The sequence below is a fragment of the Sturnus vulgaris genome, chromosome 7, assembly GCF_052056855.1.
Source record: "Sturnus vulgaris isolate bStuVul1 chromosome 7, bStuVul1.hap1, whole genome shotgun sequence".
NCBI lineage: Eukaryota > Metazoa > Chordata > Aves > Passeriformes > Sturnidae > Sturnus > Sturnus vulgaris.
Window position 1 is genome coordinate 17,100,121 of NC_142249.1, and position 26,359 is coordinate 17,126,479.

General features: G+C 44.3%; 2 protein-coding genes across 3 annotated transcripts; one reads left to right on the forward strand and one right to left on the reverse strand.

Moving 5' to 3' along the window:
* Window positions 1-44: 44 nt before the first annotated feature.
* LOC106855542 (uncharacterized) lies at window positions 45-9,601 on the forward strand. The gene is made up of 8 exons (XM_088167929.1): window positions 45-304; window positions 1,107-1,282; window positions 1,556-1,618; window positions 2,219-2,313; window positions 2,862-3,130; window positions 3,732-5,639; window positions 6,802-6,928; window positions 7,700-9,601. Exons 1-8 carry the CDS (start codon window positions 163-165, stop codon window positions 7,887-7,889), a joined length of 2,970 nt encoding a protein of 989 aa, XP_088024055.1. The 5' UTR covers window positions 45-162; the 3' UTR covers window positions 7,890-9,601.
* A 225-nt stretch (window positions 9,602-9,826) lies between these two features.
* IDH1 (isocitrate dehydrogenase (NADP(+)) 1) lies at window positions 9,827-26,356 on the reverse strand. 2 transcript variants are annotated; one of them, XM_088167932.1, is made up of 9 exons: window positions 26,297-26,356; window positions 22,836-22,963; window positions 21,052-21,343; window positions 19,225-19,330; window positions 16,497-16,674; window positions 15,936-16,087; window positions 14,750-14,890; window positions 12,330-12,492; window positions 9,827-11,833 (listed from the first exon to the last, which is right to left on the reverse strand). In XM_088167932.1, the coding sequence occupies exons 2-9, from the start codon at window positions 22,955-22,957 to the stop codon at window positions 11,740-11,742; spliced, it is 1,248 nt and encodes a 415-aa protein (XP_088024058.1). In that variant the 5' UTR covers window positions 22,958-22,963; window positions 26,297-26,356; the 3' UTR covers window positions 9,827-11,739. The 2 variants fall into 2 exon arrangements, with proteins under 2 accessions (XP_088024058.1, XP_014735806.1); XM_014880320.2 differs by lacking the exon at window positions 26,297-26,356 and adding an exon at window positions 25,699-25,790.
* Window positions 26,357-26,359: the final 3 nt, after the last annotated feature.

Sequence of the window (26,359 nt, forward strand, 5' to 3'; positions counted from 1 at the left end):
CTCCTCCTCCTCCTCCTTCTTCTTCTTCTTCTTCCGGGGGTCTGCGCGGGGCTGTGCCGGGCCGAGGCGCTGCTTCTCGGGGCAAGTGCGAGCCTTAGCCGGTAAGGGCTTGCGGAAGGGAAATACGGGCGCTGACCCTGCTCGGTGTCGCTCTCTTCAGCGATGGCTGCGTGGGAGGCCGCCGAAATGTCCTTCTTCAGTCTGAGCGACGTGAGAGAGCGGATGCGGGAGAAGAAAAAGGGTGCTTTGAGGACTGCGAAGTTGAATGCCTCGCTTGCATCGAAAATCAAGACGAAGATCATCAGTAAGTGTATTTTGCGTTGCGGTGTGTACATGTGCTGGCTGCTATGTCAGCTCATACCTGGGCCTTTGGCCGTGGCGTCGGGATTGGGTGGCAGTCCCTCACCAGAGCTCATGCATGTGCTGCTTCCCAGCTGCTTCTCTGCCCGGGGGCTTCGAGTGAATTCAGTGCCCTGCAGAGAGTGTCAAGTGTCACTAGGGTGCCCAAAGGTGTCTGAAGTATTTTAGTGTATGTGCAATCCTCTGTAGAAGCTAGGCCAACTGACTTGTTTTTTATGGGCAAAGTAGTGCAAGGATGGAAAGGAGATAATTTGGACTATCTTGAGGAATTCAAATATTTTCATTATTTTTATTTTATTGTTTTGAAATTTGGAAACAGGCCTAAATCTACTCAAGGGCAACTGCAGAGGAAAATAGTTTTTTGCCCATTTTTTGGATGGTGATGAGGTGTTATCTATAGGTCACTTATTCAAAGCAAGGAGCATATATTTTTAAACTCAGCACTTGAATCATGCCATCATTCATTAAGAATTGAAGCAGTAGCTTGCTGCCTCTGACCCACTGAGGGTAAAGAAGGTATCTGAAGTGTTGCATGTTATTATGAAAATGTTTTTCCTGCTGTTTTCTCTGGAGACTTCTATTGCTGGAAGGAATAAAAGATGCTGATTTTGTGAGGGGGCTGTTGAGTTGTAGAGATCTGAATGTGAGGAAGGCTGGTCTAGGAAGGAAAAGAATTATGATGAGGGGAGACGTATGGGTGAGAACTTGGATGCTGATGGTGTGTGATTCTGCTCTGTCTCTCACAGACAACTCCTCCACTATGAAAGTCTCCCTAAAGCAGAACAATAAAGCATTGGCTCTAGCCCTCAATGCAGAGAAAGCCAATGCACAGCGGCTCACCCAGGAGAAGACCGTCTTACAGAAGGAGGTGAAGCAGTGCCACTTCCAGAACGCTGTGCTGCGGCACAGGCTCTCCTTCCTGGTATGGCACTAACTCTGTGGCTGGCTTGGGGAGGGGTGCTAGGCAAGGTGTGCTGCACTAGCATCTCAGCCGTGGGAGGATTGAGCTGTTGTTTTTCAATGTCTGAAGTCTCAACAGATGGAAAAGGTCACCATTGATTTGCTTATTTTTGTTTCCAAAACAAAATGTGTTCTCCCCAGAACATGCCTTGCTCTGGCTACTAGTATCCTTGTTGGAAGAGATGTTTTAATTTAATGTCTTTGTGGCTTCTCTCTCTTTATTACCTCAACACAGAATAATATGTTGAAAAAAATGGACAATCTTATGGCTGCAGTTAAGATGGCCGAGCTGTCTGAGGTAAACCATGGGAAACACAACCATACTGCTCTGGGAAGGGGGCTGTGTTTTTCTGTCTTTTGCTTTGTGTTGCCTGCTCACTTCAGTGTTGAATGCTTCACCTGTTTTTCTTTGCTTGCTTTAGTTGTGTTGGCAACATCCTTGTTTTTAGCTTGGTGTTAAGGATTTCCAGGGTAACTCTTTCTGTAGGAAGAGCTATAGTTTTAAACTGCTTTCCTCTGGATTATTTGCTGTACTGGCAGTAGGCTTTTCTGTTCTGACAGGTTGTGACTTCGTTTCAGTTTCTTTTTTGAAGTATTGCCATGGCAACTTGAGATAGGGAATAGGACACTTTCCCTGTGTCCTGTCTCATGGGTGGATGGGAAAATACTTCTGCTTCCTAGTCTCAGGTTATCCGAACTAGTTTAGCTCTCCTTAGGCTGTGGAGACTCAATTGCAGCAGAATCAGGTTGTTTCCATAACATGGGAGGGTTGCTGCAGTACTTTACATACTTTCCAGAGAAAATGCTTCTACAGGAGCTTCTGATGTTTCTGTGCAGGAGGCTGCACGAGGGATTTCAAGAACTTTAAATCACTCTTCTATTTTTCTCTTCTTTCCAGTTCCATACAAATTCTCCATCCTTGGTCAGTGGCCAGAAGAGCAGCATGACTGAAGATAGCTGGGCTGATGATATTGCAGATGGTCAGCTTCTGAGGTGGGCTTTAAAATGATATCAGCAAGCTTGTCCTGAATTTCTGTATGCTAAACTTGTATTTTATGTGTGTGCCCAGTTGCCAGTTCCACGAGATAGCTTCTCTGAACCACCACTGCTTGATGCTTTCTTTTATTCTGTCTTTTTATTGCCACTCCTCGCTTTGTTTGTCCTAATGCTGGGTCTGTGCACAGACGGGTCTTTTTACCTCCTTTATTTGAGACTGTGTTACTTTTAGGCAATTTTCTCTTTGCAGCTGGTAAGCATAGCACGATTTGCTTGAGTGAGTGAGTGCCATAGCTGGCACTTTGATGCTTGTTACATAAAAATTCTTAATAGTCACCTGCTTGTATGATGTAAGCTTGCATTCTGGGAAGATGGTCAGAGCAGGATCTCTTAAAGTGTATTTGAAGTCCTGTTTCTCCTCTGTCTAGTCTCCGCTTTGAAGACAGGGCAGTCCTTGGAGCTGCCCACACGTGGTCTATAGTTGGTCTGCTGGATTCCGTCTAATGCGTGCAACATGATCCTTTGCTGCTATTCCTTCTCACCAGGGTTACACAGATGCCAATGAGAGTGCCCATTTCCAAGCTGTATGATGCAGAGCAGCAAGCTGGCAGCTCCACAGTAGCACAAACATCCTCAGGAGAACTTCAGAGATCTGTTTCTAATGAGACCCTAAAAACTGTGCCTGTTGCCTCCAAAGATACTTTGCCACCACAGCACGATGAGAAGCTCCAGTTCCACCAAGAAGAGAATGGCAAGAAGGTGACTGAAGCAACAGCAACAGAGGAGGCTTTTCATGACTGTCACATCTTTGGAGGTAAATTTTATATCTCTTGCTGTTCTTCTTGTATGACTTTGTGTCTGTGCTCAGAAATGCATGCGTGCCATAGCTCCAGTTAGCTCTCAGCCACAACCCCAGTAGCTCCTAATGATTGGTAGGAACTGCATGCTCCACTGCATGCTTGTTATTGCTGGAGTTATGTATATCCCAGAATCAGAGTCTTCAGAGGCATATTTGCAGTAGGTCAAGCTCACAAATCAGGCTTTTTGAGTAATAGGCACTGGGCTTACATAAGATTTCCGGAGATGTCTGAAAGTGCAGAATCTGTCTAGGTGCACCACTTTTTCTTGTGGATTTGCCATATAAATAATAACTCTTATACAGATCATAAGTGTTTCTACTATTATGGCTGGTTAGGGTATCTTGCTTTGAGCTGCCCTTTTGTTCAGAGGGAAGCCAACTAAGCAAATCTGGTACACAGTAAATTTGAGGAGTCTCTGTAGAGCACAAAATTATGCTTTTTCTATGCTCTGGATTTGTGGCAGTGTATGGAGCAAGATTTTTAGTGGTATGGGGAAAGATGGCATTTTCCTCCTGCATTTCTCAGCCTAAGACATGAATTTTTTCTTTCCCACAGAGGTCTTGTGCACCACTGAACAAAATCCCAACAATTTGCCAGCACTTGCCTGGGAAAGTCATACTCTTTCATATGAGGCTGATGAGATGGTAAAACACTTTTTTGATCGTCCCTCACAAGGGCACGTTACTCTGAGGAGAAAGCGTTCCACCCTGTTTGCTACAAGCACTCCATCTTCTGCTCTGGATATCTTACCACGTGTCAGTTCCACTCAGGCAGCTCAGGGTAGTACTGCACAGGACAACAGCAGTTCCAGCAAGAACAACACACAGCAACAGCTGAGATCTCCCAGCTCCCTGGCTTCACCTGCTCAAACTGCTGTTATTTCTCATAGAAACTCTGTGGGTAAAGAGACCTTCTGTGAGCAGCCACAGACAAAAGAAACGGAGTGTGGTGTTGAAACGGATCCCAGCTATAGCCAAGCCCCTGAGGTTTTTCCTGTAAAGGTTAAAAGCAAAGGTAACTGTAAAACCAGAGAGAAAAAGACTGGTAAGAAAGCAAGAACAGGAAAAAAGGAAACAACTTCAATTAAAAACAATGCAGAAAGTAGTCCTGATAGATCTCAAGATGAAGAGTGTGCTCAAAATACAAAGAAACTTCTTCAGCCAAAAGCTGCAACATCTTGTAGTGAGACTGAAGTCTGTGAGATGGGGCAGAAGGCATGTGAGGGGGCTTTTGACAGGAAGAATAGAGACTGTGGTGTGAAGCACCATTCCCACTCTCCTGAAGGAGTCCAAGACTTTGCAAGTACATATGAGGTGAATCCAGCACAGCTGCAGAGTCTTGAAAGAGTTGACTTAATGCAACAGGTTAAGAAGGGACCTATCTTTGAGATGCAAAGTATGGAGAGCTTGCCAAAACCCCCAGTTCACACCTTCTCAAGTCATGAAGTTCCCTCAGATGATTTCAGTCTACAAAATTCTACAAAATTCTCAAGTGTGAGTAGAAAGAGCATCAGACAGAAAATCAACAGAAAAACTAGAGTAATTGGGCAAAGAGATGATTCTGATGAGGAGTATCTGCCAAACAGTGTGATAATACCAGAGGCCAAAGGTGAAGAACAGCTTAAAATAAACCAAAGAAGCAGGAAGAATAGTGTCAGGAAAAGCAATTGTGATCAGGGAAATGAAGTTAATGTTTTTAGGCCCTCGAGAGATGTTCAAGGAGCAGCTAATGAGAGCACAAAGGATTTGCCAGGTAATCTTAAACAGCGCAGGGAAACGTATATTGTCCATCCTTTGAATCTTGCAGGAAACTTGGGTTGTTTCCAGACAGAATTTGAAGGGGGTGAAAATATTCTTCCCAGGTCTCTTCCTGGGAGCAAAGTAAGCAAAATCCCCAGAGCTGCTAAGAGCAATAAAAAACAGACAGGGGGCCTTCAAAAAAAAGGGCAAGGTGAAGTTGACAACACCATGAATGCTTTGAAAAAAGAAGCCTCTTGCAAACCCATACCTCAGAGGAAGAGGAGCAACTCTCGACCTCCAGAGACTGATTCTCTGGCCAGAAAAAGTGATGGTGCCAAGGTTCTCATTGGAAGTACCACAGGACTTGCATCCAAGCAAACTGTCCTGATGGGGAAGTTTTCCTGCATTACACATCTGCTGTCTGAGCCAGACACTTTCCTGGATGAGCAGCTACCGGACATATCACTTGCAGATAGTCTTACAGACCTTTCACACAATGTTGAATCCTCCCATGTGAGCAGTTCTGCAGTTCTGCCTGTCAGCTCCAGACTTACAGAAGTACCAATTTCCAAGAGCTTAAGTACTGAGGGCAAGAGAATGCCAGAAAAATCACATGTTGGGTTGAAAAACTCCCTGATATTTAAAGAAAAGACTGCAGAGGACATAGCTGAGGAAACGAACCAAGTCCAGTCAAGTTCTTGGAGCTCATCTTCAGAGAAATCTGGTAGGTGGTAAGCTGGGGAAGGTAGCTGTATTTAGAAATGAGGGCAAAAACTCCATGCAGTAAGTGTTTATATTTTCCTTCCTCTCCTCTCTTTTTTCTGAGTTTAAAGATCAGTCCCCAGTACACCATTTATACTTCTACTTGTGCTAGCCAGTTGTTTCTGTGGCTGCATTTGCTTCTAGTTTATCAGCATTTCTATAAGAATTTATGTCCACTTGTCCATGTGTAGATGTTGGGACAAGACTAGCAGCATGTGCTCAATCTTCCTTTACCACTCTTGTTATCAAGAGGGTATGCCTATTTAGAAAATAAAGTACTCAAGCAGTTCAAAAGTCTTATTTGATGCTGACCCTGCCTACTAGGGTCAGTCAGTATTACTGGGGCACAAAATATCAAAAATATGGCAATTTTTTGGTCCAGAATGGTTAGTGCTGCAAGATGTCAGACTTTATACCTCTAGGTGATATCTTCACTGGAAATTAATCAGGAGCCAACGTAAATTTTTGTGGTTTTGTTTTTTTTAGAAGGATTTGGAGGGTGTATCCCTGGGCTGGTAATACAATAGTTAAGCTCACCCCTTTGGGGAGTTTGCTGTTAATGGATACTCTGTAAAGAGAGTAGTTTTGTGGGGTTTTCCTTTCTGTAGCTGTTTACAAACAGGCCTGTTACAACTGGAGTAGGCTGTACTTTATAGAGAGGAAGTTTGTTCTCCTGCCCTTCTCCTTTTGCCTGACTCCACTTGGAAAGGTGCAGTGACTGCTGGCATGGTCCTGTGTCTTGCTGAAGTTGGTAGGTTGTTGGTAGGTTGTTTGTGTGCCATAAACTTGCTCCTGGGCATTACAGCTACCAAATAGAGTTTTTATATCATTTTTCTACTACACCAGAGCCCATGATACTATTAGTATTAGTGATCTGTGATTAGTGATTTTTTCACTGAGGGACCTAATTTGATTTATGAGCTGACTTTTGAGGAGCAGGTCTGGTATTTTTGGATTAAAATGGTCTCCTGAGTTTAGAGGGAATATGATTAGATTCTGGATTGTGCATGTTCAGAGAAACCTGGTAATGCAGCTCTTTCTATTTGGCAGCTGTTATTTCTTAGGATGTCTGGAAATGAATTAGAATCCCTTTGATCAAGCCATGTGAATGTCTCCCTTTGCAGATATCAGGCCACTACGGGACTTGAACAATACCAGGGTTCTGTCTCCCTCCAGCTCGGAGGAAGCATCAGGGCGCTCATCCCGGCGGAAAGTGAAGCCAATCTGCTACAAAGAGCCACCACTCGGGAGGTTGGGCTTTAAACTATTTCTTCCAAACACTGTTCCCATGCTGCAACCCCTGCTCTGCTCTCATATACTAACTCTCCAGGGCTGGACCCTCTGTGGCTATGTTCAAAGTTCTTCTTACCCTTTGTGTTCTGTGACCCTCCTCTTCTACCACTGTGTGGTTATGCCAGAATTCTGCATCAGCACACATGGATGTTTAGGCTTCTGGTAACAAGCTACTAAGGATGTTATTTTAGTTGTTGAAATGAGCACATCTCTTGTCAGACTGCATCTGTGGTACTCCAGTGTTAATGAGGCAGTAGCATGAGGATAAAATACAGGCTAAAGACAGCTCAGCAAAAATCCTGATTTCATTTACTTTCTGTGATGACTAAAATTTTACACACTTGAGTAGTACTTTCCTTCTGAGACCAGACTGTATCTATATTCACTAGCAGATATGATACCTAAACAAATAGCTGCATCTTTCCCCTGGGAAACTGTAGCTTCAGTACATCCTATGGCTATTGCAGAAAGTCGTGTACTCGTAAAATTACAACAACGTTGTTATATAATGGTACTGAGTGTGTTTTTCCCTGCGAAGTGTCCCAGTTTGAACTTTCAATGAATAGCTGGTTGAATTGCACCAGAAAGTGTACTGGACAAAAACCAAACTGTAACACTTAATCATCTTATAAGGAAGAACTGCACTAAAATCAGAAACTTTAGGGACTCTAATCATACATGTATTCAAGGAATACTTGATGATTCAATTTAACCCTTTTGGTTCTGCAGGAAACTGAGGCAGGGTGACCCATTTACAGATAGCAAGTTCCTCCACTCTCCTCTCTACAAAAGAAAAAAGAAGCCTGTCAACACCAAGGAAATGACCAAGAAGATGAACGAGAACAAAGAATCACTTCCTGAAGGATGTCCCAGTGCCAAGGCAGGCAAGTTCATAACAACAGAAAGGAGTCAGGATTAGAATAGTGGTTGAAAGGCAGCCCCAAGCTCCTAGAAACTCGTGCGTTTAGCTGCAGGGCTCCAACTTTGAATGCAGAGGCATGAGCAAAGATGGAGGTGCCTGACCAGACAGGTGAACTATTCCAACTAAGGCAACCCAAGGACCAATTTGATAAATCAAGCCTTGTACTGTGGATTTCTTCCGTTTTCAAATCTTTGGGACTCATGGGTGGGGAAAGTGGTTCATACAAATTGATGGATGTCTGTTTTAATGGCCCTTATGTGCTGTATGATTAGCCCCTAGTTATCTTCTGCTTCCTTGCTGTTCTCTCCCCCTGTCTGCCATGTAAAGCTCCATTCAGCAGAAGATGAGCCCTATACCAACCAACAGTAAGGAGTATTTGAAACAGAGGCTATGTAGGACCAGACCTAAGCATGTCTTGTCTCAAACATTCTGAGTATTGCTACAAAAAAGGTGATCAGAGGAGAGGGTTCCATGGGACAGAGCTATTTAAAAACATCTACCCTTGTCCTAAAGTACCTACCCCCTTCAGCTTTCTTATAGCCCCTTGAGGTACTGGAAGGTGTGACAAGGTCTCCCTAGCACCTTGTTTTCCAGGCTGAACAACCTCGGCTCTCAGCCTATCTTCATAGGAGAGGTATTCCAGCCCTCTGATCATCTTTGTGTCCTCCCTCTGGTTTTGCTCCACCAAGTCCATATATCCCTCTTAAGCTGGGAATCACAGAGCTGGACAACAGTACTCTAGATGGGGTCAGTTGTGTTTCAGGAGATCCTATACGCTTCCATTGCAGACTGAGCACCCACTGGTTTCAAACACTTGGTTTTTTTTAGGGTCTACTGGTAAAACTTTGAAAGTTTGACTCTAAATGTTTGAGAGAATGGTGGAGAAAAGAAGGGATCAAATTGATAGCGAAAGGGAAAGAAATGTGCCTGTTTGGAAGCAGGCGAAGTGTTTCCTCTTTGTGGCAGAGTGAGGAGAGGGCTGCTCTTTTCTTCTGACCATACTTACTGCTTCTCCTTAGCACCTCAGCAACATCCATCAGTTCATGAGGATAGGCTGGGTCTTGCTGTACTCTCTGTACTCAGAGGACTTCAGAAGATGGAAACTTCATTAGTAGAGGGAGAATAGTGTCATCTGCAGTCAGGTAAATGTTACTACATAGCTTACATTTAAGCTGTTCTGTTAAGTTATTAAAACTAGGAAAGAAAAAGCCTAAGATTCAAAAATGCCCTCTTATGTTTTTGTTTTCTGGTACTTTGTAACTCTGGAATCCAGGTAGGAGCTAGCAAATAACAAGGAATTTGTTAGAGGTGCTGTTGTATTAGAACGTGCCTGTGTTGACCCACTGATGTCAGAAGCCAGGCAGGAACATAGATCTCCAACTGTACAGTAATTGTTTTCATTGCCTCTATGGGTCAGAAATGGGACTTTTCCCAGCTGCGCTTATGTGCTTGTGCTAATAAGAGAATAGTAGACTGTATTAATTCACATTGAAGGTACAGAGACAGCTGCTAGCAGTTACAGAGCTGTGTTTCAAACACAAGGAAATACTAGCTCCTTTAGTCTAACATTGGTATTTCTATCCTGATCACCACCTATAGTAGTCAGCTGGAGGGGGAGAGTTTGTTCATGTGTAACTAGTTTCTGTTTTGCTGAGCGCTGATGTATTAGTTTGTATTACTCTCCAAATAAACTTTCAATGCAAGTGGTATCTTTGAATTCTTGTATAGCACCTGATGCTTACCATGACACTACACATGACAGCTTTGCCTAGGCCAGAACAAATTAAAACTCTTCTAAGAAGGGAGATACTTTGTGTTTATATCACATTTCAACAGTCTGTCCCAGCATGTACTGGACTGTGCTGAAAGCTACTGGAGTCTCTCTGAAGCAGTTTCCCCTTATCTGCTAATCGCACAAAGGAAGGAGACACAAAGAATGTTAGTTGGCTTTTATTTTAGTCTGAATTAAAAATATTTCTTAAAAAAAACCCAACACACAACCATGGATGGAATAAGTTTTCACAGTCATGATCTGATTTGCTGTAAGACAACAAGGGTAATAGCCCAGACAATTGGAGAAAAGTTTGCACCTTTATGAATCGTGGGGTGAGGGAAAAGGTTAACAGTTCCTATGCTTCACATCCAGTCAGAAGGAGCATAACTAAATGCATGGCCTGCATTTAGACACTGCAGCATGGCTTTGGTAGGCTCTTAGCCTATAAGGCTTGTTTCCAGCATTTACTAAGTGCTAGTCAAATGCTACAGTCCTAACTGTAGCAGTGGAACCAAATCCCTTGGTATCAAGGTACTGTGCTCTGGTTGGCACTACAAGATAAATTCAGGAGGTGTGGTTGAGCTGGCAGAGCCCTCTGAGCTCACTTACACTCACTGGGAAGTATTGGACAGAGGAGGACGGAATTCATTTCTGTGGGCTGCTGGACAGTAGGTCACTGCTGGTTTGACCAGAGCTGTGACACAAACTGGCCTTCAGACTGAGAAGAAGAGATAAACATAGATCAAAGTCACAGAGAAAAACCCCAGGAATCCAGACCCATACCAAGGTTTTATCAAATTCATCTGCTTAGCAAAAGTAGGGCTTAACCCAGCAGCTCAAAGGGTTACAGAAAACATGATTTTCTAAAAGTTTAAAAAGTGTCTATGTTCATTTTTATCTAGTGTTTGAGTGTTACACAACAAAGCACAATACAGAGCCACTTACACAAGCAATGACAGAAAGGCCAGGTACATGTTTTCTCCAATATCCTAAAGTTCCCATTAACTCTTGTAATTCTTTCTTTGATGGGGGCACTTGTATTTGTTCGAATTCCTTTAAAGTGTCTGGAGGAACTACTGCATTGCCTGCATCTACCAAGTACCCAAAATTTTTATTTTTTTACTTGGTCCTTGACATTTTTCAGGCAGAACTTAAATTTCTGCTTCATGTAATGCTTCCCATTACTGCTGCTGCTTCTCCCACTTTTTCATGGGAATATCCTTCCATTAGAGTATCATCTATATATTGGTATAGTTTCACATCTAGGGGGAGTGAGACTGTAAAAATTCAGCAAGATTGAGCAATCACAGGTGAATGTTGGTAACCTGGAGGGCCCCTATTAAAAAACTAAAACTGATGAGAAAACAACTGGTAAGAAAGCAAGAACAGGAAAATAACAACTTCAATTAAAAACAATGCAGAAAGTAGTCCTGATAGACCTCAAAGTGAAGAGTGTGCTCAAAATTCAAGAAGCTTCTTCAGCCAAAAGCTGCAACATCTTGTAGTGAGACTGAAGTCTGTGAGATGGGGCAGAAGGCATGTGAGGGGGCTTTTGACAGGAAGAATAGAGACTGTGGTGTGGAGCACCATTCCCACTCTCCTGAAGGAGTCCAAGACTTTGCAAGTACATATGAGGTGAATCCAGCACAGCTGCAGAGTCTTGAAAGAGTTGACTTAATGCAACAGGTTAAGAAGGGACCTATCTTTGAGATGCAAAGTATGGAGAGCTTGCCAAAACCCCCAGTTCACACCTTCTCAAGTCATGAAGTTCCCTCAGGTGATTTCATTCTATAAAATTCACTTTTCTTGGTGAAAGAGACCTCCAGTGCCTGTGCTTTGCAAGAGGACTCAAGTGTGATTAGAGAGCATCAGACAGAAAATCAACAGAAAAACTAGAGTAATTGGGCAAAGAGATGATTCTGATAGGAAGTATCTGCCAGTGTGATAATACCAGAGGGCCAAAACTGAAGAACAGCCTAAAAGAAGCACAACAAAGCATGAGACAGGGCCACTTACACTCTCATGTAAGTGGAAGACACTTTGTTAGGGGAGCTTGAGTAGAACCCTTAAGCCTTAAGCTTTGGGCATAGAGGCCAGCTTCTGCTTCAAGTTTTCAGCAATCTTGTCCATGAACTCAAAGGTGTTCAGGTAATCAGAGCGCGTGACACTGGCAGGGGGAAACAAAACAAGACAGATATTAGTTGTGGAGACTCTCAAGTAATCAAAGCAGGGGAGGACTATTTGAAGAACTCTATGTTTTGCCTCTAAAACCAAAAGAGTTCTCTCCTACTCATCAGGCTGGGTTTTTTTGCCAAAAGACTGGGAAGAGGTAGCCAGGATATATTTTACAGTTACATAGGTCTTCTACATTTATTGAGATCTGGCCAACATAGCTAGACTGTCATACAAAAATACAAATCTTTGGAGTTCCTTCTTTTTTCTCTCATTCATTTGGTGCAATAGCAGGGAGAGAGCAATCTGGACTAAGCTGCTTGGGTCAAGGAACATCTCATGTTCTGTTCGTACAGCCCTGGGTACAGGTGAGTCCTGTGAGATAGACTCCTGTTCTTTACCATACTAAAAATAACATTCCAGAAATGCTGTTCACAACCACCACATAAAACAGGCTCCTCTAAGCATAGCTGGTTATTTCATACACTTACTTAGGCAGGCCTTTGATGCAGGCAGCAAGATCCTTTGTCATGAAGCCAGATTCGATGGTCTCAATGCAGACTTCTTCCAGGGCAACTGCAAAGTTCCCGAGGCTAGTGTTGTTGTCCAGCTTAGCTCTGTGAGCGAGGCCTCTTGTCCATGCGAAGATGGAGGCTGAGAGAGAACACTGGGTTATTCTGTCCATCTAGAACTTCTTGAAAGTTACTCCAAATCATCATGTGGAACAAAAATTGGATTTTTTAATACCAATAAAATGGAAAGCAGACTGAAAAAAAGATAGAAAATTTGGTATGGGAAAGAACACTTATCTTCATCTAAGTATCCTCTGCCTTTTGTGCAACTCTAAAAAAAGCAAAGCAGACCTCAGAAACTACTCACTGCCTCCAGTAATCTCTTTATGCACGTCATTTTATTTTTGTCCTGCCCAAGTCAGAAAGAATGACAGGTGGTAGGACTCTGTAGTTACAGAGCATATTGTGACAGAAGAGTGCAGTCCTTTTCCTAACACTACATTATGCTCTGGTCTCTATTTAGAGGATTTAGCAAATTCAGAGGATTCTTTCCCTCATGCCCCATTCCAAGTGCACTTACACTTCGAGTGTGTACATGGCTTGAGGTGTGGTTGGTTCTTCTGGGCCATCAAAGAGAGGAGTAAAATAAAAAACAACCAAACTAAACCTTAAAGCCTTGTGGCTATAAACTAATTGTTTCCTGAAGAGTGAGTGCATCTCTCTCAAAGGCTAGGTTAGGTCTAGTTTGTTGCTTGCACTCACTCCATTCCAGCCTGTTTTTTGCTTTAGGCTGTAGCTGTGTCTCTAGAGACCCAGAGAAGCTGACTAAAGTCATGAGAGGACTGTGGAGGTGTATTCCCTCACCTCCCTCAGGTCAAACTGTGATCTGAGAAATGCTCATTAGGCCTTGGCCTTCACAAACCATATGTGGACTAAGCCCTTCTCGAGCTTATCAGAAACACAGGAACTAATCACCACACAGAGTGTGGTTCTTTTTTTTAATGAACAGCCTTGAAAAGGTGTTTTTCTTGCCTGAATAACAACCCAAGTTGAATAACATTTTTGTTACTGAACTTTCAAATAAAGTTACTGACTTGAGTTGCAGCCAGGATGGAAAATTACTATGACTAAAGCCCACTCTCTTGTGACCCCATAAACAGTGACCCAAAGTGAGACCCCTCAAGGTCTTGATTATAAGGAGCTAATGCATACTCTACTCTACTCTACTAACAACCCTTTAAATAGCAGCCCAAAGTGAGATCTTTTGGAGCTCACGATTTCCACAAGGTACACATGGAATCACAGAACAGTCTGAGTTGCAAGGGACACAGAAGGATCATTGATCCAACTCTTATGTGAATGGTCTATACAGGGATTGAACCCATACCCTTGGTGTAATTAGCATCATGCTCTGACCAACTGAGCCAGTCTGAGAGAAGGAGCTAATCTGTGTCTCGAACACTGGTAACTGGATGGCTGCAGAGCCGACCATAGACTGTTGGTACTGACATGCCATGAAAAAGAACAAGATTTGACTGGAAAAGAGGGGCCAGGTGGAAACAGGAGAGCACTTTTCCGTGAGAAAGAACCACAACATAGTACAGTGTAAGCACAAGAATAAGTGGCAGGAAGTGGGCATGGAGCATAGGATGCGATTGAGACCAAAGACCTCCAAAGTCCTCTGACCCATTTCCAGACAGGCCTGAAAGAATAGACTGTACTTGATGACTAATGTACATAAAAAGTAAGAAACCTGTCCATAAAAAGGTACCCCCCTCGACCAGGGGGGTACCAAGCCCAGGCAGTGCCCCCAGGGCCCTGGACATCTCAGCAACCAGACCAATGGAGCTGGATTGTCACTTATCAGCTAGATCAGCACTGAAACCAGAATTGGCATTGCCTCAGCTGGACCAATGCTGTAAGTAGGACTAGTGATCGATCTCTCTCTTTTCTCCTCTTTTTCTTCCTTTAATTCTCTCTTTTTTTCCCCTCTCTTTCTCTCTATTACCCTTTCTTACTTTCTTTAATTCATCTTTCCCTCTTTAATTCCTTTCTTCCTTTTCACCCTGCCCCTTTATCCAAAACCCACTGCTGTGTGCTACATAGTAGGTCAGAGACTAACACAGCAATTTCCATGCCACATGTGTAATTTACTGATCTACTTTCTGATTGTTTGCAGACCCTCTGACTTTTGATTTTTTTGATCAATGAGCATTTAAGAATCTTAGGTACTTCCTTCCCCTTAAGGGCCATGAGAGTCTCTGGAAGAAAAATGCATTATGAACTGCAAGCTTCACCACTCAGTGGTGCAGTTGTCTACAGAAAGGGTGCAGATGTTCTTACTCTAAACTTGTTCTTTCATGTGTAGAGATGATGAAGAGCAATGAAAAGCAGCTCACCAATAGGGTTAGTGGAGGTTTCTTGGCCTTTCTGGTGCATGCGGTAGTGACGAGTAACTGTTCCATGAGCAGCTTCTGCTTCAACAGTCTTGCCATCAGGGCAGATCAGCACGCTGGTCATCATCCCCAGAGAGCCATAACCTACACAGTACAAGTTTCAAAAGTTCAGTGTCTCCTTTGGACAGCTCCTTCAAATTCCCCTTAATCTCTCCATCCTACAATCCCCCTACATCCTCCCACTGATGTGAAAATCCCTGATCAGCAGAGCTGCAGTAGTGCTTCTGCAACTGAAAATGACAGTTGTTCTGAACATGAAGTCCTGCTGAACCGTGAGATATAAAGACATTATGCACCAGTTCAATAAAACTAGTTTTCTCACCTAATTTGCTGGACAGATTTCTACTGAAAATGTACAGTAAGAGAACAGTAAGTGTTGGGCTGCTTGTCTTTCAAACAGGGTGATAGGAAACAAACCAACTTCTTATCAAGAGCATCCGCTCTTGTGATAGGAGCTAGCAACTTCTGATATTGGACACTCACACCACTTCTAACTTGGTAGGTTTCAGAGATCTGCATATTTAAAACCTGCTTTGTTTAGCAGTCCAACACACACCCTTGTTTTGTGGGAGGCAGTTTAGTGGCATTACTTCAGAAAGAGTGTATTCCATAAAGGCACACATCTCACCCTGTGGAATTCTGCATCCTTATTTTTTTGGCACTGGACACCTTGGTTATATAGGATTTTGATCAAGCATTGCAAATATGCAAAATTTCATGTATCAATCTCTCTCTTTACACCTGACAGGTAGCTTTAGGTCCTGAAGGTTTTACTACTTATCTGCAGAGCACCTGCCATCACACTCAGCAGCATTCAGCTTAACTCAAGCTGTCAGTGACAGAGAACAAGCTGCCTAAATACTGTCCATTAGAATAGAAAGCCTACCAGTTATCGTGGTAGGAACTTCCTGCCTGTAAATAAACACAACTACAGAATCCACATTCAACAGATTTTCTTGCAAAAGCAAAATCAGATTTTGACTGCTTGATACCTCCATTACTGGCCACAGGTTTGAAATAAAAGTTCTGAGGCCCAACACCATTATGGGCTATTCCATAAGATGTGACAGAGGGACACAAGGGACTTCCACTAAACCTGCTTCAGTGTGGCACAGGAAGCACCTCATACCTTGTGCAACAGAGTCAGACTGCACATCCCCATCGTAGTTCTTGCAGGCCCAGACAAAGCCTCCTTCAGATTTCAGGGCCTGAGCAACCATGTCATCAATGAGCCTGTGCTCATACCAGATCTTTTTGGCTTCAAACTGGGACTTATACTCTCTAGAAAACAAAAACCAAAACATCTTGTCATATAAACAGGAATTGCACAGTTCGTGCATAGAGAGGTGCAGAGAGGTAAGACTAAAACAAAAAAAACCACTCTGTATTTTCTTTACTGGTTTTTCGCTTGTCTACTTTGCTAGGGCATAGCAAGGCAGCTTCGGAGTCATAGAGGTACCCACAGGGAATCTGTGATTCTAATAGAAGAGATGGACACCACAGCCACATTTAGCAGAGCTTTCCACATCGAGTATTGTGCCTTGCAGGACAAGGGAGATAGTGATAGATGTCATACCCTGTGCCCTTAAAGCATTGCTGAGTGTCTGAAAAGGCAACTCACAAGGCTGGAGAGGATGTTCCTGTGGCAGACTTATGCACTGCAGCAGGAAGTACACAACTGATTGATTACCTGTCATAGATCTCTTGGAAGATGTCTTTGAAGCGGCCATCGTATTTCTTCAGAATAGTGTTCTTGGTGCTCATGTAGAGGGGCCAGCCTTTAGCCAGTGCCATTTGGAAGGAACTGTGGGCAAAATCCTTGATAGATTGGTCAAGATTGTACATTCCCATGGCTACACCACCACAGCCTGTTAGTGGAGGAAGAACAGATAGGAATCAACTAGATTTAGTTTTGGTTAAAGAATTTTATTTTCCCCATAGCATACTCTGGCTGGCAGGCAGCCTGGTGCTCTCCCCAGGTGTCTTAATCTAGTTCTCAATTTAGGGTTGGTTCTTTCAGGAGAAGATTTGCTTTGCACCATCAGCTCAAATCTCAGCAGTTCTGTGACACATGGATAGGAAGGTGGTTTAGTTTTACAGGTAAGTACATCTTAATAATGTGATCTAATCCCTCTAAGAAGTTTTGTTCCAATCCAGCCTAAGTATTCAAGCACACTGTGAAAGAAGTGGGTGCACTTGAACTCCTACTAACCATTAAAGTAATACAGTCTTTTTCTATCAACGCAGCAGGCAGCAGTTTGGAGCAGGAGGTCTCAGTCAAAGCCAGAAATGGATGTGCTCACACCTTAAATGCTTTGCACCTTCAGAACTAACTCCAGCAGTCAAGGACTGCTTTGCCTAGCTCAGGTAAACAAGACTACACATGAATTCCTGCATTTATTCAGCACATGTGCGGTCTACCCTGCAGCTTTGATCCACCCACTTAGGGTCACTTCTAGCAAGTTGTGGGAAGAACATGCCAGTCATGTGGGTGCTCAGGCAGGTCCTGAGAAGGATCTGAGGAACTATCAACATTCACATGACTTAGATTGTGAAAGGCAGATGTGTTAGAAGCACAAATGGAAATGTGCTGCACTTGCAGTCCAGCTCACCTAGAAGGAAGCAGCACTCAGATCATGGAAGAGGATGATTGTGGGTGAAAGTAGGGTCTAGAGCTTCATAAGATAGGTTTGTCATTTTCAGAGCACAACTCTGTGTTTCTAGTGGAAAGTAGATACCATGTACTTAATTTTAAGCCCCTCACTACCACCATCTAGTTTTTGTACAGTACCAATATCAGGGAACTTTGCTCTGGAAACACAAAGTTTTTAAATACCTTTCCTAATATCTATTTGTCCTTACCTCCAGATGGTAGTTACTATATGGACATACATGCAGAATGAAGAGGGGAAACCAGAGGAGGTTTATCTGCTTGCCAAGAGCAGATTTATTGCTATTAAGCAATGTCATTTAAAGTTGATAATGGCAGAGAATGAAATTCCTGTTGCTACCAATGAAAAATACGTGTTTTCCTTGTACCTGTCCCTGTACTTTCCCTATGGAGTCAAGGACAGCTCAGGGTGTGATCAGCTGCAGAGACTGTGTCCTCAGGAGCCATGATTTCATGGCTGCTGGATGACAGCTATTAAGCTTTATTCAAACAGTTATTTTCATACATGTAAAAGAAAATCCATACTGCAATCATACAATCCTACTGCCTACTAAAAATCTCTTGATTCAGGTTGAACACATTTGTACAGCAAAAATACAAGCTTCCCTTAATCATCTGGGAGATATGCTGGCACAACAATTATCTCCCCAGAGCAGCAGCAGTAATCTGCCATCTTTGCACTTCCCTGCTCGCTGGTGCAATGCAGAGCAGCAAATCAGACTGTGGCAACTGGATGGCCACACATCTCCAATACAGGCTCACTGGTCATCTATCAAATAAAAACAGATTAGGACTGGCTGTGAAGCAGATGAACTCCAGATGAAAGGCTATGCAGCAAGAGATGGTAGAGATGTAGGTTATTATGAGCAGGCATGCCAGAGAAATCAAGTATTACAAAAGAGGGTTGTATGTCCATCTTGGTACCTGTTTGCCAAACCAACTGCACACAAATAAGGATGGCGTGGTTTATATGGTTTCATTTTTTTGTAGCAAAAACCAAAACACTGCACACTCACACACAGATCATCTTGAGACTTTAAATCCTGAACCCTTTGATTAATAAGATGTATGATGTTTTCCTGAATCCTCCCCCTAGAGAAAACAGCCTGAGTTCTGGCAACATGTGTGTAACTGCTTCCATTAACAAAGCCCATCAATGCCAAGACTCCTCCTGAGCCTTGCAATGTCTGCAACCAGCACAGCATTAGGGAGAGAAGTGACACCAAAACCTTTAGGACTGCATCTGTTAAAACAGTTACAACCCAAACAGTCAGGAGCGTCCTTGTGAAATCCTCTTTCCACCTTACTGAGTAAGTGTTAATTCTCATTTCTATTGAGCAAATAAAAAGACTGCTTCATAAAGAAGGCAAAAAACTGCACAGGTATACAGAGATCAGAAAGAATTACACATGGACTGTTCTCAAATCTCCCCTTAGGTCAAGCCTTTCTTACATAGCAAGTTTGCCTCTGATCAGACAGAAAAACATATATGCTGCTACCAGAGTGGTCATATAAGGAGCATGACAGGTGGGCAATCTAATATGATTGTGTTCTTGATGTGCTTCTTCGATACCAGGAAGATTTCAAGGAACTTTCAGTACCTGACAAATAAATGAAGAAGGCCCAAACCTTCTCCCCTACTCTATCTCAAAGTCATACTTTACCATCAAACAGATCTGACTGATAATTCAAGGTTGAATTAAATCCAAAATATCAGTTTTAATCACTAATTAGAGAAAATACCTACTTTCAAAGTTATGGACCAGATATGTTACTGGTTTGCCTCCATCTGTGGGAGTGTAGGTCATCTCTACTTTTCCAGGCCCAGGTACCACAAAATCAGTTGCTCTGTACTGTTAAAAAAAAAAAAAAAAAAAAAAAAAAGCTATGATGATTTTATCTATCAGGAAGAGAGAACCAGAAAAGAAAGCTCTCATTTGGGAGGGCAGGTTACAGAAAAACTGTACTAACACCCCCATTAAGTAGACTTTTAATTCAGCCATATTGTCATTGGATTATTTTACTAGATATTCGAAAAACAAGTAATAGACTCACTGAGGTTGGAAAAGGCTCTTAAGATTGTCAAGTCCAACAGTTAACCCAGCACTGCCAATAGCACCACTAAACTGTGTCCTTAGCCAAAAGTCTGCCTGTTTCAGAAGCTAATCTTCCCCTTCAGGGAAAAAAGCTCACAGATTCTTAGGCCCTACAATTGGCAGAGTACTTCTGCAGGTACACTGAAGTTTTAAAGTGCAGAGTATTTAAACTGTTGTGTGGTTGGGGGGTAGAAAGGCTCCTCTCCCTGCCTCAAAAAGCAATTCATATTACAGCTGCTGATCTCATAAGTAACAGGGCTCATACATAAGATGACATTTGAAAGGCCAACCTGTAGTAAGAGTCTTTCAAGTTAAAAACTTTAAATATTTAAATGATGTCTCATCTTCTCAATTGCCCTGAACAGTACTATTTAAGGTTACATTTCCTTGAAATTTATTATGTAGTTTTTCATGTAGTTTCCCTCCTATTAAGGGACTTGCTCCCTGAGCTGTTCTGAAGTTAGTGTCTCGCTCCTATGTCCTTTGTATCTTCTGATACTGTTCCTTTCACTTTAATCTCGTACTTTCGCAGGGTTTCAATCCTTCCCCTTTAATCTACTGTTTCCTATTATTATTTTTACCTTCTCAATTATTCACAACCTTTAAGGATGTTGAATCCCATTCTTTTCTAGTGCTAGGGCTCTGCAATTATTTTCCTCTTGAAAATTTATTATTTTACCTTCCTATCCCAGGTAAACTAATGACTTGCCACCTATTTAAGCAATTGGCTCTTCTAGAAGACTTTTCTTTTGCCATGTTTGCTAGCTTTAAAGCATATGATTGCCCATGGAGAACATAGATGACTGATTCTTATCTTCCAGGCTATCCAAAGTGCATAACACTGAGAGCCGTTCCAGAGCTTTTCACAGCCTTGACCCTGACCCCAGTGAGGAAAGCTCTGATAAAAGAGGTTTCCCTACTTCTGTACCACAGCCTGATGTGCCCAGGTCAGATACCAACTCTGAAGGTGTGCTGTGCAAGTTAAAGCAACAGACCACAGTAAAAAAGAAGAACAAAACCACACCCCCATACAGAAGGTAATTTTGCCCACTTTTAGAAATCACTCACTTTTATCCATTTTTGCTGTGAGCAACATTTGACACCATGATGTTCTGCAAAGTAAGGTGGTGAGCAGTGTAAAGGTATTTTCTAAAGATATACTTATGTAGGGAAGAGGGTTCTATAGAGGTGAAGAACAATAACTTAGCAGAGTTAAGTGTCTAAGTACAGACCTATGTAATACAAGCACAGGTTTCTGAATGCTGTTTATACAGTGACACTGTTCAAGGAAGAGAGGCATGAACCAGGCTCTCTCACACTTGCCAGGTGCAGTACAAAGTGCTAGCACATATGTGCTCCCAGGTAGAATGCAAGGGGCAGAGCAGGAGCACAGGGATGTCTAAGTCTTTGGAGCTCTATACCAATCAGGAACAAGCCAGTTAAGACAAAAAGAGGGGGTAAACACTGAAGTGACTCACTTGATCCCCGTAAGCGTGACGGCCAATGACAATCGGCTTCACCCATCCAGACACCAGCCGGGGAATGTTCTTGCAGATAATAGCCTCTCTGAAGACAGTGCCACCTAGGATGTTTCTAATTGTGCCATTGGGAGACTTCCACATCTGCTTCAACTTGAACTCCTCCACTCTCTTCTCATCAGGAGTGATGGTTGCACACTTTATGCCAACGTTGTACTTCTTTATGGCTTCAGCAGCTTCCACAGTTACTTTATCATTTGTAGCATCACGATGCTCAATGCCCAAGTCATAGCTGTAACAAACCCACAAACATGATCAGGACTGCCCAGGACATTTGCTTGTGTTCAGCAGGAAAGAAACAAGACCTCGTATGTGCTTGTGAGTGTGGTTCCATTCTGCCACAACTGAAGTTATCCCTCTTCCCGTGCAAATGCTGCTGGACTGGAAGAAAACAGACTTACACAGTGACATTTCTCTTGTTCCTGGAGGTTGGTAGGAGACTGGAGAAAGGACAGCTTCAGTTTATAACTGAGGTTTGCTGCCAGCATGGGACAGTATCTCCTCTGCCTTGCCTTTTGAGCTTCCTGCAATGGCAGCTGTCAGTTGAGGATTCTAATGGCGTGGAGCAGCAAAATCCCCAGATAAATATGAGCCTTTATTTCAAACCTCTTGTGCTGAGAGCTCTGGCTTCCTTCATGTACTGAGCACACGAAGCTATACTCGGCTTAAAAACTGCTTTGACAATGGACCCACAATCCTTCTCTGGCAGCAAAACTGCCAATATTCCTCTCAAACATCAGAGGAAGGTCATTTCCATACTCACCGTTTTAATAGCTTTTGGAGAACAATGGGTGACCAGCATGGGACAGCCCTGAAGCACAGCCAGCTGTACATGAAACTAGCCATTGTGCTGCCTCAGCCAGGGGTTTGCTTGCCCTCCTCCCACCCTCTTTGGAAAGGGATGCTCTCCAGACTGTGTGCATGTGTTATGTTACTGGGTTCCTGTCTGGCTAGCTCCCAACACCAGCGAGCAGAAAGCCTGATGTAGGTGGCATACAAATGGCTCCAGCAGCAGGGGAAGAGGTCAGACTTGTGGGTTTAACTATGGCAGATACCACTGAAGGCCTCTGTCCATATGCTAGCAGCAATGTAGCTGGATACTTCTTTAATAATTATAGCTCAGTGGCCAGAAAAGGAAGAGATTATTTGTTCTGCTTGGCCAGATGCTATAGATAGCATGTTCCTTTTGCTGTATCCAGCTGCTAGTGTTTGTTTTTTTCCAGAAGGGAGTAGAGAAGCACAACCTAGCTTCAGAGAGTAATTGCAGCAGTTAGCTCACACTGTCAACAGCAGAGCTCAGGCTTACAGCCATCAGGGAGGGCAGAGTCTGTGCCCTATACACACACCCTTTGGTCCTCTGGGGAAATCTTTGAACAGGCATGGCAAGAAGCCATTAAGCCCACTTGGGGGTGCAGGATGCTATGCTTCAAGCCAGGGAGTAGCTGAAACAGCCCCTGTTTCTCATTGTTCAGGCTGCAGGGAGGCATGACCATCAGGTGCTGAAAAGTCCAAGACACAGGAGATCAAAATACAGGCCATGTCTCTTAGACATGTTTCTTAGAGGCACAGCATGGGCAAAAAGCTAACTCACAATTCAGCATTCACTGCTTGCTGCTGTGAGGAACCCTGGAGAACATGTTTCCCGTGCTAAATGAAAATCTATCAATACTTAATGACTCATGCAAACTGCACTACAAAGTAGCTGAATGTCACAGAGCCATTACCTGTGCAAATCCAGATCTACATAAGGAAAAATCAGCTTTTCTTTAATCAGTTCCCAGATGACCCGCGTCATTTCATCTCCTTGCATCTCCACAACAGAGCCTCCACGGATTTTTTTAGACATCTTGAACTGCAATAGACATTAAAGAAGTCCAACGTAAGTTAAAAGCTACCAACACATGTATCCTGCATTTTTACAACATAACTAGGTGAGGCACTAACATAGCATACAGGAGCTCTTCAAAAAGACTTGAAAATAACCTCAGTTTATCCTTAGTTTCATGCTACATGGTATTTTCCTTAAAGCCCCAGCTCCTAGGGAGATTTATGTGAGAATAAAAAGAAAGTTTAACATCTTGACAATTAAGGGCATGGGCTTTAAATTATGGTTGTATCAAAGAATTTGAAAATATGACCAAATCCTTCCCCCAAATTCCACAGAAATAGATGAGTGCTGTTTACTTTTAGATTTCACCTGTTCTAGTCCAGTTGCCTGTTTCTCCACCTTTTTCTGAAAATCAGGGGTTAATGGACATGATAACAATGAGAGCTCATACTGCTGAAACGACTAAGATTAATATATTGCCAGTTTCTTTATTAGCTTTGTCCCCCAGGAAAGAAGGAAACAGGTGGAAAAATCCAAGGGCTACACATCAAGAGTATTTTCTCATGGCAAGTTTTATTTCTACAGTTAAAATAAATACTGGTCAGATTTGTTTGCTGTAGGGAACAGAGGTTTCCAAAGATGTTTGTGAACAAAGCCTCAAAAAAAACCCAAATCAACTTGAACTCTGCCCTTCTATTTGCACTTTGTTCTTTGTCAAGGAAACCTCAGAAGGCATTGAACTGCTCTTACACAGTGTCCTGCCTTCCAACAGCTGTAGTTTCTTGGGTCTTGGCTCCGATTATGCAAGGGCTATGACTTGGCAGTTCCTCCTTTCATGCAGTCCTGTGCTTGTGTGCAGCTGCCGGCACAGGACAGTGAGATAGCAAAGCCTTGTGCCTGAGGCTGCAGCCTCACAGACCAAGGGCCATGAGTTGATCCAGAATGAAGGGTCCTACAGTACACAGGACCTATTTATCCAGACCAAGTCATTCTGAGGTGTGAGGCTTGCAGAGCAAGGGTCCCACATTACAAGCACGTTGGGAGACTATCCCAAAGCTAAAACTTCCTTTTTTTTTAATTAAAGTAACTTGTGCTACATTTCCAAAATCCAATTTATTAAACAATTTTAGTCTGGGAAGAGAATAAACTTTTTAAGCTATGTTCACAGGATCAAGCTTTTCCACACCTTTTAAAGTACAAAAACTAAAAACAAAAAAAACAAACCAAACCAAACACCAAAAAAGACACCCCCAAACAAAAAAAACCCCAACAACAAAAACCCCACTCAAAACAAAACCAACCCCCCCAAAAAACCAAAAAACCCTAAAAAAAAGAAATTGAAAATGTAAAATAAGGTTATGTTACTGAGACTCAGTTTAAACAATAAAGTACGTCAGGCACTTCTATCCCTAACACAGACAGTACCTTGGCTTATATTGGGCCTCTGTAGTCCTCAAGGAGACCTGAACCTCACATGATCACACTCTGTCTGAACTCAGTTTACTTATACAAGTATTTTGAACCCAGTTTCAATTGTGATTTTCCAAATAAATAAGGTCTGTATCATAGTCCATGGCCTAGGTACAGAATTGCTACTCGGGGAGAGTTCAGTTTTGTTTTTGGCACAATCTGAGAAACAATCTGATTCACTTAAGTAAAAATGTAGTCAGGCATAAACCCACAAAACACTGCTTGTTTTGTGGTTTGGTTCTACTTAACTAAGACGAATCAGACTATGTCAGTCATAGCAATAGGTTTGGCTTCAGAACGATTCGATGCTGCTGTCACACAGAGAACTCAACGGTAGGTGAGACACTTCCACCGAGATCTCCACTGATGTGTGGAAACAGCAGCTTCTTCAACGACTCCGGCAGCATCTAACATGTTCATGATCATGGCCCAGCTACTGGTACTTTTCCCCTCCTCAGTGGTCAGTGTGCCCAGTTTCTCTATGAACTGGGGCAGTGCTGCAGTAGCATCCCTCTTCACACCAGAGCAGCTCCTAGAGAGCACACATTCCCTAGAGTTCAGCTCTGTCACTCGTCCCCTCTGATTTTATATTGAGCTGCCAAAATCCAGCAAGGTCTTTCTCCTGCAGCAGCTCTTTAAATACACTTAACCCAGGCACATAGCCAAGGCAATTAAGAAGAAACTGTGTATTTCCAAATACCTCTTGGTCCCGAGGAAGGGCTCGGGGCCTACGGGCAATAATTAACTATTGCAACAAGTCCGTAATTCGGGTGTACCGATCTCCCTGGAGGAGGCGGCTCGCAGGGGCACGGAGCGAGTCGCTGGCAGCAACCGAGCTCTCAGCTGCACTCGTTTTTCGGCCGCACTCGCCCCTGGCAAGGCGATCTAGAGGCACATGGGGGATTTTCCCACCGGGCCGCGGGCAGCAGCCGCGGCCACGGCCGAGGCTGAAATCCCGGCACCGGCACGGCCGTGACCGGGGCCGCTCCCCCACCGGAGACAGGCAAGGCCTCCGAGCACGGCCCGCAACCGGGACAGCAACGACTAGCGGGAGCCCCCAGGACTGCGTAAGGAGACAGTCCAGAACAGGGCGGGCGATCCCGGGCGGCAGCACCCTCAGCGACACCCGCGGCGGGCGGGGCGCAGCCACAGGGTCCCGCCCGCATTGAGAAAAAAAAGCCCTAAAACGCAATCCCGTCCCTCGGGGCCCCGCTGCGAAGGGCTGCGCCGGGGAGACAAAAGAGAAAGGGTGTTGTGCGGCGCACTGGGGCGGTGGCAATGCCCTTTACCTGAAGCCCCGGTGCCGTTCCGTTCCGTGCGGTGCAGAGCGATGCGGGGCCGGGCCGTGCGCGGGGCCCTTTATGTGGCCGCGCCCCCCGCCCCGCCCGGCCCCGCCGCCGCGGCGCCCCCTGCTGGCCGCGCCCCCTGCTGGCCGCCCGCGGCCCCTCCCCCCGGCGCGGCGCGAGGCCGCCAGGGGGCGCGAGCCTGGCGCGGGGCCAGCAGCCGGGCCCGTCCTGGTCTCGCGCGCCGGTGCCCCCGTGCGAGGGGCCCGCGGCAGCTCGGACCGTGCGGCTGCCGTTCCGGGCCGGGCCCGATCCGCGCTCTGCCACCCCCGCGCAGTGAGTGCCCGCCGGCACAGGGAACCCGCTGGCGCCGGGGGGCTCGGGCGTGCCCCAGGGAGAGCGCCGCTGCCCAGCCCAGGGGTGCGGTACCCACAGCGGGCACGGGCTCGTCCGCTCGTGCTGCGGCGGCGGTGTTGACGCCACAGCCCCGGGGACAGGAGCGGGCACCTCTCCGGGGCTGGGGCGAGACGGGGAGCGTGGCTGGGGAGGAACCTCGGGGCGAGAATAGAAGAGAGGGGAATATTAATGAAATATGGTGCACTACCACTTCCCGAAGGACACCCCGGCTCGCCGCACTACCAGCAGCTCTCCAGGCAGCAGCTCGGGT